Genomic DNA, 11,854 nt, shown 5'->3' with positions numbered 1-11,854 from the left:
TAAAATGAACATAAGTAGACATGCTAACAGAAAAATAAACCTAGTTTAATAAAGCAGCAGTGCAGGCAGTCATTAAATTTATAAATCAATTTATTTACAGATTTTATCCTCTTAAAGTACATTTCAGTTAACAAAGATATTTACACTGGTGTACACAGGGACCACCCTGGTGTATTTTACAGTTCTTAATTACAAAAAACCCCACATCCTTATGTCTACTGTGCAAAGCTGCTCCGGGTGGGATTATTCACTGAAACTGGCCCAGAACCAAGTGAACAAGTTATGTACACATACACAGTAAACTGGTTTATTGTTAATATCTGCACAATACAGTACATGGGGAGGCCAGGCCTCCCAAAAGGCGGCTTTGCAAATGTGTATCAAAAGGCTCTGCAAAGTCAAGGAAAAAACCTCTCAAATGCAGGTTAATTACAGTACTCCTCTCTCATGTCTGTATGTATTTTTGCATTTAGTTTTTTAAATTACAAATAAGTTCTTGATATTTTTTCCTCCATTTTAGGTGATTTGTAAACATTTCAGAATTCCTATAGTTCAAACTAAGCACTTTGTATGCATCAACTCTTCCTCTGCTGGAAAGAATTTTATTCTCCCAAGATTCTTAAGGTAGCAAAGGGATATGAAAGTCAGAACTGCACTCCGTTCTTTGCAAGATAGTTATTTAAATGTTCTCCATCACTGTGCTACTGAATATCTTCTGCAGGTACACACTTTATTCAAGTATTGCAAATATCTAAGGCCACTTTTTCAGGAAAACAAAGCCAACAAGATAGATTTTTTTTCAATAAACTACTCAACTTTATGAGCAACAAAACATAATCAGAAAGGTATAGTAATAATATTCCAAAAATCAGTAGCTTAGGAAGCATCCTATTGTGAGAGAGGGTCACCTTCCATATTCACACAAGCCTGGGCTTTTCTATATGGCATTGACTGATCTTTTCCTGGGCTGAAAAGGGAATTAACTTTCCATATCAACTCAATCCAGTGCTTTTGCTCTACTAGTGAGAGCTTGCTCCAATTTGCTGCTCAGAAAATAAAGAGAGTACCAGTATCCCTTTAACCTCAGATTTCTCACTCTTTCACCAAGACAATTTAATAAGGATCAGATCATTATCATGACAGAATATCTTAAACTTGGAGAAGTGGGGGGGGAAGGGAGAGCAGTGAAGTGCAATTTGTTTATTCAGCCCAGAGATTCCCATCTCAGCTGAAAATTTGTTATGAACTCTGACTAAAGGGACCATCACCAAGTCTCAATACTCTTGAGTCCTAGTCTCCATTGTACTCCAGTACTCATCCAATGTTAAGGTCACTTAACAAGCATATGCAGTTATTTTGTTTCACACTGCTCCTGCTGGGAATTGTTACAGATACTTTGAAATGTTCTCTCCAACCTCCTTCCACATTAGGAGGAACCAGCTGCAACAAACACGATCTCTGCTGCTGCTGCTTTCAAATTCCCACATACCAGCCCTATACCCCAGAAGGTACCCTCAGAGAGGTAAACCATCTTACTACCTCAGCATAGGCCATGATATCTCAGGGATGAAAACAACTTTTTCTACCATTTCTACAATATTCACAATATAAGTCTGCATTGTAGATGTCTGTACTGGTACTCTGTCCTCTCTACTGTTATTGCCACTTACAAAAATAACAATTGTCCCTTTTGAAAAGAAGATAGCCCAGGAAATGGAATCTGAGACAGGGACCCAATCCACAACACCATGCTGATTTAAAGACAGCAGCTTTATCTCATTTGTTTGAAGCACTTGGCAGTTCTGAAGTTCAGCATCATGAACCCAACTATCTTACTGATTTAAATGGCAAAGTGAATTGCTTAGGAGAAGCTGAATGCTGTTGCAACAGGATCGTCTGACTTCCATACAGCTATAAGGGAAGTTAGCACAGACAGATATACGTGTTTGGTCAGAAATGTTTCACTACATTATGTGTTTCCCTTTGTTCTTTTGCTCACTATGCTCTTGTAGATATGGCTCATCACTAATAACTCACAAATGAGATGCTGGCAATATATGACAGGTGAGATTCAGATATGATCAATCCCCTCCCACTCCAACATTTCTCACTGCTGTCCCTGATTTACAAAAATGACTGTGTTTGTGTCACTGTGCAAAATGCAAATATTTCAAGGACAGTTTTCCAAAAATAAAGATGGACAAGGAGGGAGCACAATGGAGCAGTGATGGAGGTATGCATAGTTGGAAGCCCAAGAAACAGATAGATGCAGTAAAGGGTCAGAGATTACCCCATGTGCATATCAAGGGCTACAGTATCTTTGGGTGCCTCCTAACATGCTTCTGAGTGCACCTCAACACTCCCACATGTCTGGAGAATATGAATCTACTCTGGGTCTGGTCCTGTGCTGGTAAACAGGATTTCCACTATTAAGGCATCAACACTCAACCCTAGATTGTCTATGTTCAACCAAGAACCACAAAATGGGTAAGTCAAGAAGGCCCTCAGAAGACAGAGAGCACTGTAACTGAACAGCTCCAAACATTGCACGCAGTGGCCATCTTCAGCTTATAGCTCCTGGGAATAAACCATTTCTGATGAAAGAGAAGGTAATAAGAGCAGGAAGGATTCTGAGATCTTCTTTTTAGCTTACTCCAAACACTTCATAATTTCTGACACTGGTCCAGCTGAGGTTCCTTTTACAATTGCTGCCTTTGCTTCCCAAGGTTTGACTCCCTTGATCCTCCCCACTGTCCCACGAGGCTGAGGTTTTTTGTGCAAAGAATATGGACCCTACAAGTTTCCAGGATAGATGTCATGTTATCCAAGTACCTTTCATAGGTTCTGCCATTTCAAAACCTAAGAAAGTGCAACCATTGCACAGGACATGTTCCTGATTTCCAACTTAATAAATTATCTTAAAATAAGTTAAAAAAATCCCACAAGCACAAAACATGCACAGAGTCAAGCACTGGACACCACTTTCTTTGGTGCAGAACACTCATTTCCCTATATCTGTCAAGCAGCAGCTCTTCCTATTTATAAGAGTTCAATGATAACAAGGGAGGGATTGAGGACCAAAGCTGTGTGAAGAAATATTTTCCACTCCCACACATCTGATGCCTGAGAGAATCCTGAGTATCCATTTATCAAGGAGCAGCTGGTGGTTCAGGAAGTGAAGAAATGCTACATGGCAGAAGTAAAGTTGGCCTCAGGCTAGTCTGTTGGAGCCAACTTTCAGCAGCCTTTACCTTGCTCTTGTTCTGCACTTAAGTAAAACAGATAGGGAAGAGGTAAGAACTGTGCAAATGGATGAAGAATGCAAGGTTACCAATTCCCCTGGATTAGCCCAGGGATCCTGTTGGGTACTACACCTCAGCAACAAAGGTGGAAGTGGACTTTAGAATGGAATCAGGCCCTGGAGTGGAAAAACTGATGCATGCAGTTGGGCCTGCGGGGTAAGAAGGAGAAGTGGTTAAGAGCATAACACTGTAAAGGACTTTAAAATCTTCTTTATGGCTAAAACCCAACCAAACCAGTAGTTATCATAATCACTGGTGCATACCTAAAGATCACTTGAGTTTCAACTCTTGACAACAATTCCAGGCAGAGTGGCCAGTCTCCCAACCTCTCCCAGCCCAGCAATCCCACCTTCAGAGAACAACCTACAGTTCCCAGCCCAGTCTGAGCCATTGGGAGCTGCTGGCAGCTAAGCTGAGTACTTCCTTGGCACAAGGATGACATGAACACTCCACATGCCAGCATCAAGTGAGGGATCCTATTCATCACGAACAAGAGATCCAGTGTAAGGTCTCCTAAGGTGAGGCATGCAAAACCAGGTTGATTCATCACATCCAAGTGGCCTTTAAAATCCACAGCTGAAAGTCCAGCAGCAGTGTAGTTACGGTGGAGGTGTAGTATGTCAGAAGGCAGAAAGGCCTATAGCACAGTGTCTGATTTATTTCCAGGGATGTCACACAAGAAGTAGTCTCTGCTGTTTTTCATTTATCTGGTTAAGAACATCAATGGTGTCTCTGATTAAGGCCTCAAAGATCCCATCTGCCAACTGCATCTTCACACACAGCTCATCCTCATCATAGTTCACCCACTGAGCTTCTTCCTCATGAAGTTCCTGTACCTTGGAGGGTAGAGAAAAAAAAATATTACTTTACTGCTGCTTAGCATATCTTGTGCACTTTCAGAGCTTCCAGGAAGAACCAAACATGAGATGCATGATAAAGAATTACTTGCTAATAAAGAAAATATTTTTCTGTAAGTGCTGTGATGATCAACAAATAGACCACCACAACAGTCTCTGCTGTTTGCCAATATTCTCTATTTTACCCATTTCATTAAATGCAAAAGGATTTGAAAAGCAATGCAGCAACTCCTGTTTCTTCACTATTTGATGATTCATTAACCCGTGAGTGAGCCTGGATGTTCAGTCCAGTCCAGCACTTACAAGAGTGCTGAGGGCTTACATCTGATTAGAACACACGCCATTAATGGTGACCTCCATTGAAGGTGTCTTGTAACCAGCCCTGAATAAAGTTTAAGCTGTGTACTCCTGAAAAAGTGGTTGCAGATGTGTTCTCAGAACATTAAATGAGCAACTGCACAATATATCTCCTTTAAAATAGTATAATTAGGTATCCTATTTATTTTCCCCCTTCATTTCACTGTTCATTTTAAAATGTTTCCTTGTATTGTTACACACTATTTTTGTTTAAAACACAATACTGATGTAACATCATGCATCACTACCGACCAATAAATGCGAATTCAATCTGAAAGAAACCAATTAATTTCTCATTTGTAAAAAGTCAATGGATGGCATGAGTGCTGTACAAAACACAACCCTGAATGAGAAGAGGCAAACTAAATGAGGGAAATAAAAAAAAATTAGAAATATGAACAAATTCAGAAATAAAAGAAATTCACATCTGATTACAGTACTAATTCTCCTGAAAGCAGAAGTAGAGAAGCAGGCAAACAGTGCACAGTGCAGTACTATGTTCTGTATAAAATAAGGATTTTAGCAATATTTCATGCTTCATTTGTCTCAAGGGCATAACTGCTAAAGGAATGTTGTGCTAATTAGAACTACATTAATAATTTGTCTCTTTGTTTTCATTAATGGTCAGAGTTACAACACTCTTATTAATGGGATGGCAACATGTGTGGTTTTTAGGCTCAGGAACAGCATTTCTGAGATGCTAATCAAACGACTGCTGGTGTGAGGATGGCATGGGGGACTGAGTCCCCCACGCTGGACTCCCTGCATGTTAGCAGCACCAGGACAGCCTGGCATTGACAACCTCACTCCCTTTCATCACAGCCTTTTCTTCCCCATACTACTAACAACCCAGGACAAAGTGTTATGGCTTAAAATCAAGGAAGCAATGCAGCAGCCTGCACATCCACATCCCACAGCTTTTGGGAGAAGACTTCTTCCTGTGATTCCAATTCAAGCCCCAGAGTCCCAGGAAGAAGAGACTGATGTCACTGAAAAAACACCAGGTGATGCAGGAGTCTTCAACAAAAAATGAATAAAGATCAAGAGAAGTACTCTCTTTACTCCTAGAAGAAGCTCAATAACAGAGAGGCCAGGCTCTTATGGCATTGAGGCTGAGCCTTTTCAGAAATCCAGCTAAAAGCACATTACAATATATTGGCATCCCTGGGTAAGCGTGGTGAAAACCCTGCTGAGAGATACACTGACTAATAGATGCTTCCTTCAGAGAAGGTTACAACCTAAATGGGAAGTTTGGGGGCCTTCTGAAGCTGATTTAGGCAACCAGGGTTGTGCTTTCATCTTGGGGTTGGAAGCTCCGAGTTCTACAAACTTGGAGGAATTTGAAACGTGGGTGGCAGAAATGTCTGGATCCATGTGCTTCTTGCTTCTGGTGGCCAAATCATGAATCCAGCAATTAGCTAAATCACAAAATGAAAAAGAAAGTAAAGTTGTCTTTAGTAAGCAAGTGTGGTTTTGGGTGCAAAAGCCCACTGTGCTTCCAGTTTGTTATTTGTTTTTCGGGCTCACCCCACTAGAAGCAGAGGTTTTGAAGATGCTGAATACTGCTATTGATTTGGCAAATGAAGAGCTATTGGTGCAGTTAAGGCAGGGGCGGGCAAAAGGCAGCCCGTGGGCCATTCTATCTGGCCTGCGGGGCCCCTAAAAATTTAGAAAATTAATATTTATCTGCCCCGGATGTCTGTCACGTGGCCCTCAATGGCTTGCCAAAACTCAGTAAGTGGACCTCCACCTGAAATAACTGCCCGAGTAAGGGGGTGCTATGGATGGAATAAAGTGTACCAAGGATGTGACTGTTATTGCTGCAAGAAACGTGTATGCTGCCATAGAAGCAGGGGAAGAGTTATTTTTTCTTCCGTGGCCCCCTCTAGTGGTAAAAATGGCTGAGTAATGCCTAGTGCCTATGAGATTGAAGGAGGATTTCTTCCCCCCACCTGCTGTGGAGACCAAGAAGCTAGCTGATACTGCTCCATGGCACAAGAGAACCATTCCTTATCCTTGGCAATTAATTAATAACAACTTCTCACACTGGCTGGAATGACCCAAGGCTCTTTTTAAATTCTCTCACGCCCTTCCCACCTCACTCAAACGTTTATGATTAGGGACCTACCGAAATTGTAATTTCCACAGAAACTGCAAATTCGGTTGATCTCCCTGAAAGTGCAGGGACCGTGAAAAGGTGCAAAACAACCTCAGCAGCAAGTGGGAAGTGGAATTAAGTGCTGCAAAAATAGAAAAGGGCAGGAAGCCCTGGTGTCCTGAAGCATGGAGGGGTGGGAATTCTGGGACCTCTTGGCCAATCAGAGCTGTGGGGGTCCTGCTGTGCTCTGCCATGAAAAGTGGTGACTGGCATGTGCTTGGACCACAAATTGGTGGGCAGCAGCCCCAAATTTGGTAGGTGCCCAATTATGATGATGTGCAGATGCACATGCGCAGGCAAGTATATTCTTTTCCTTATCACACTGAAAATAATTAAAAAAACAAAACCCAAAAAAACAAATCCATAGGGGAGTCATGGAAAGAGGTTCCTCATTTCCAACTAGAAAGCCTGCAACTGCAAAACAGATCCCCTTTTATTGCAAACTGCTTCTGTTTGTTTTTCAGAACTACAACAGAATAGAAAGACTTCAGGCCTTAAATTAACAGGCTAAGGTCAGGTAAGTTTTAAAGAGGGTCATTCATAGGCTCACTGGCCCAAAAAACTAAGCTATTACCTCTGCTTTTGTCCAGCTTCACCATCCTCTATGCTCTGGGAAGAATTATAGAAATTAAGGGCTGGAAAGAGAACTCCAAAGAACATTGAGTCCAACCCCCTTGCTCTGGCCAGGAACATTGCTGAGATCAAAATGATCCCAGCAAGGTATCTGTCCAGTCTCCATGTGGGGTCTCACTAACACCAAATAAAAAGGAAGTTATTGCTTCCTTAGCCCTGCCGGCAACACACTGGCTAATGCATCCCAGTATGGTATTAGCTCTGTTGACTACAGCTTCGCACTGGCGGCTCATGTTCATCCTGTGATCAACCATAACCTTGAGGTCCCTTTCAGCCACTGTGCTGGCCAGGACTTTCCTCCTAAGCTATACTCATATTGCTGGTTACGTCTTCCCAGATGAAGCACTCTGCATTTACCCTTATGGAACTGCATCTGGTTCTGCTCCATGCACTTTTCCAGCTTGTCCACAAACTTACCAGCCTACTTCCACAGACAGAAAGCAGTAGCAGAGCTTTAAGCATCACTCACATGCATGATTTCATAGGTTTTTATAGACATTAGGGCTGGAAGGGACCTCGGAAGATCATTGAGTCCAGCACCCTGGCCCAGGGGCAGGAAGTTAGCTGGGGTCATAGGATCCCAGCAAGATAAGCATCCAAACTTCTCCTGAAGGCGTTCAATGTAGGTGCATGAACCACCTCCGGTGGCAGGCTATTCCAGACCTTGGGGGCTTGGACAGTAAAGAAATTCTTTCTTATGTCCAGCCTGAAATGGTCTTGCCATTTATAACCATTCGACCTCATCATCCCTTGGGGTGCTCTGGTGAACAACTGTCCCCCCAGATCCTAGTGAACACCCCTGATAAAAAAAAAACAAACTTACAGGTGGCCATCAGATCACCCCTGAGCCTGCGCTTTTCCAGGCTAAAGAGTCCCATGGCTCTCAGCCTGTTGTCATAAGGTCTGTTTTCCTGACCTCTGATCCTGCGCATGGCTCTTCTCTGGACTCTCTCAAGCTTCTCCACATCCTTTTGAATTGAGGAGCCCAAAACTGGATGCAGTACTCCAGCTGTGGCCTCACCAAGGCTGAGTACAAGGGGAGAATGATGTCCTGGGATTTGCCTGAGAAGCATCTATGGATGCAAGCCAGCATTCAGCTTGCTTTACTGGCAGCAGCATCACATTGAAGACTCATATTCATCTTGTGGTCAATCATGACCCCCAAGTCCCTTTCATCCATAGTGCTAACCAGCATAGCACTACCAAGCCTATAAGGATGCTGCAGGTTTTTCCTCCCAAGATGGAGAACCTTGTATATTTTGGTGTTAAACACCATCAGGTTCTCGTCCGCCCATTTCCTGAGCCTGTCAAGATCCACCTGGATCACCCGCCTGTCCTCAGGTGTGGATGTTTACCCCAGAGTTCCGTATCATTGGTGAACCTGACCACTCCACTTCTGACTCTAAAGTCCACATCATTAATGAGGATGTTGAACAAAATAGGTCCAAGGACAGAGACTTGGGGAACCCCACTGGTCACAGGGCACCATGACGACTGACTTCCGTCAACCACCACCCTCTGGGTCCAACCACAGAGCCAATTCCCCAGCCAGTGAATCACGGTGGACCCAAGTCCGCAATTGGACAGTTTTGCCAAGAGGTGATCATGGGATACCAGATCGAAGGCTTTTCCGAAGTCAAGATATATGACGTCAATCTCCTCTCCCTTGTCCAGGTGATAGGTCACCTGATCATAGAAGGAGATAAGATTGGTCAAGCAAGACCTACCTGCAACAAACCCGTGCTGGGTATCCCTCAGGAAGTTGTCATCAGCCAGTCTGTTGAGACTGGCCTCTTTAATAATCTTTTCTAAGAATTCATCAATTTAACTTTAGACTAAGAGGCCAAGTGAAAAAGCAGGGATGACTGGGTTTATGCTATTACAACAACCACTACTGCCAGTGCTTTAAATATAATGAACATGTAACAACAATTGATAGAGTGTAACAAGGAACCCCTGCCCCTGTGACTGGTGAGGCTTGAGATGGCAGGAAGTTAAGGGGCAGCTAATGAGCAACTGAATGACCGGTTACACCTGGTCTCTAGGGGCAACAGGTAAGCAGGAGGAGGCTGGATTAGTGGATTTAAACCCAGCCTGGGGCCAAACAAGGAGAGGGGAAGAAAGGAGCCCAGGAGAGTGTGGGTGCAGGTGAACAGTCAGGCAAACTGGGTGACAAAAGACTCCTAAGCAGGTAAGGCCTGCAGGCTGCATTTACCCAAGGAGGGAAACTTGTTTCTTTTGACATGCAGATGGCTCGTGCTTTTTGATTTGGTTTGGACTTGTGAGCTAGAGGACTGGGTTGTGGCTACAGGGGCAAAGAAAACTATAAGCAGGGGTGTTGAAGTGTGGCCCCTTTTTTATTACAGGGGCCAGAAGACAGCCTAAAGCCAAGGGGAAGACTAGCACATCGAGACAGAACCCCAAAAGGGGTGAACACAACTGTTGAGGCCAGAACTATAACCCAGTGGTTGAGGCTTTTAATCAGTGGACCAAGGCAAGCACAGACAGAGAAAAAGGTGCCTAGGCTTTGACAGCTGGAGCCCCTACAAGCTCTGAGAAACCTCCAAGGCAACCCTGTGAAAAGGGACCTCTGCATGGGTGCAGGTGGGCAAAAAAGGGCTTGGGTAGGGCAAATGGTCTGACTGAACAGGTCAGGCTACCCTCAGAGCTGCTACTGGTTTGAGGGATTCCCCATGGCACTACAACTAACAACATCAAAGTTGCTGCAGGCAAGGAGTGGGAAGTGCAGGGAATGTGGGAGAAGGTACGAGGCAAGAGCTGACCCTACCCGCATTACAGAGAGGAAGGTAAATTTTCAAAAACTGAAGGGGAGACCTTTAGAAGCACAAAGCAGCAAGATGCCCAACTTCCCATGAACACACAAGAGGGCTGGCATCTAATTCTTATGTGTGCCTAAGGAAATCTCCTGTGGAGTATGAAGAAAGCTGCACAAGATGAAGAAATCAAGATCAGAGGATAGCAGAACTCAAACTGGTTACAGATTTTTTTTTTTTTTTTTTTTTCTAAACTTTAACTGTGAAGAACTACTGGACTTTCAAAAAGGTTTAGTTTTTTTACCAACAGTTGTGATTTTCATTGAAATTATTAGTGGAAGTTACTGAATTTTTTTGCTTAATGAAGACCGGAATTTTCCAAAGAAAAATTTGAATAATCATGTTGACAATTCATTTGTTACGTTTCAGCTAGGAAATCATTTACTTTTTCTTTCAAAAAAGAAAAATGGTTCAGTTGTTATCCCTAGAAAATAATAACAAATACTAAATTTCCACAAAATCTCTCCCCTCAGCCCAGATTTTTAACCCAAAACTTCTGAATAGGGTAAGGGTGCACACTGTCAACAAACCTGAAAGTAGGCTTCCGAAATTCTCTTTTTGTATGGACAAGAAACAAAAGGGGAAGTGGGGAAATGATACTGAGAAGCCAAATCTAAATTCAGACAGAAAAGGACTATAACCCAGGGGACAAAGTCTGTAAAGGTTCCTCACGCCTGAAAGAGAACCATGAATATCCACAGAAATGGCAGCAGAAGAGACATGGCCATAATGCTGAGGGAATGGAGATCTGTGGCAAGATCAGAATTAGTATCCAGCCAAGCTGTTTGATGCTGGAAAATGGAACCTGCAGAAGTAAGCTTTAGTGTTAATAATGGAAAAGAGTTGCTAGCAATACTCCTGGTACAGCTTATCTAAGAATTGCACTGAGGAGCAAAGTAGGAGCTAGAGCTGCAGAGGTCATAGAATCATAGAAGTCGGGTCGGAAGGGACCTTGTAGATCTTCAAGCCCGACCCCCGGCCTGGGCGAGAGAAATACTGGACTCAAATGAGTCCAGCCAGGTAGGCATCAAGCCTCTTCTTGAAGAACCCCAGGGTAGGAGCCAGCACCACTTCCCTTGGAAGTTGGTTCCAGCTCCTAGCCACCCCAACTGTGAAGTAGTTCTTGTGGATGTCTAATCTAAACCCACTCTCCAATAATTTGTGTCTATTGTTCCTTGTCATGCCAGGGGGTGCTAGGGGAAACAGTGTCTCCCCCAAACCCTTCTGATCCCCCCTAGTGAGCTTATAGGCAGTCACCAGGTCCCCCCTCAGCCTTCTCTTGTGAAGGCTGAACAGGTTTAGGTCCCGCAGTCTTTCAATGTAGGGTCTGCCCTGTTGTCCCCGGATCATGCAGGTGGCCCTCCTCTGGACCCTCTCAATGCTGTCCACATCCTTCCTGAAGTGGGACGCACAGAACTAGATGCAGTACTTCAGCTGTGGCCTGACCAGTGTTGCATAGAGGGGGAGGATCACCTCCTTGGGTCTACTTGAGATGCACCTGTGGATGCACAACAAGGTCTGGTTAGCCCTGCCAACTGTGACCTCGCATTGTCGGCCCATGTTCATCTTGGAGTCAATAACGACTCCAAGATCCCTTTCTGCCTCCATGCTCTCAAGAAGGGAGTTTCCCATTCTGTAAGTGTGCTGCTGGTTACTACTGCCCAAGTAGGGCACCCTGCACTTGTCAGTATTGAAATGCATCCTGTTTATGTC

At 43.7% G+C, this 11,854-nt stretch overlaps 1 protein-coding gene across 1 annotated transcript in view; it reads right to left on the bottom strand.

Annotated features, from left to right (window-relative positions):
* Window positions 1–72: 72 nt before the first annotated feature.
* The window catches only part of CEP350 (centrosomal protein 350), a 113,744-nt gene continuing 101,962 nt past the window's right edge, over window positions 73–11,854 (bottom strand). The window contains exon 41 of the mRNA XM_019530581.1: window positions 73–4,138. Coding sequence (XP_019386126.1) covers window positions 3,974–4,138 — 165 coding nt within the window. The 3' untranslated portion in view covers window positions 73–3,973. The remainder of the gene's footprint in view (window positions 4,139–11,854) is intronic.

Source organism: Crocodylus porosus, unplaced genomic scaffold, assembly GCF_001723895.1.
Source record: "Crocodylus porosus isolate Cpor-Errol unplaced genomic scaffold, CroPor_comp1, whole genome shotgun sequence".
Taxonomy (NCBI): domain Eukaryota; kingdom Metazoa; phylum Chordata; order Crocodylia; family Crocodylidae; genus Crocodylus; species Crocodylus porosus.
This window is presented reverse-complemented; position numbering and strand designations above follow the sequence as displayed.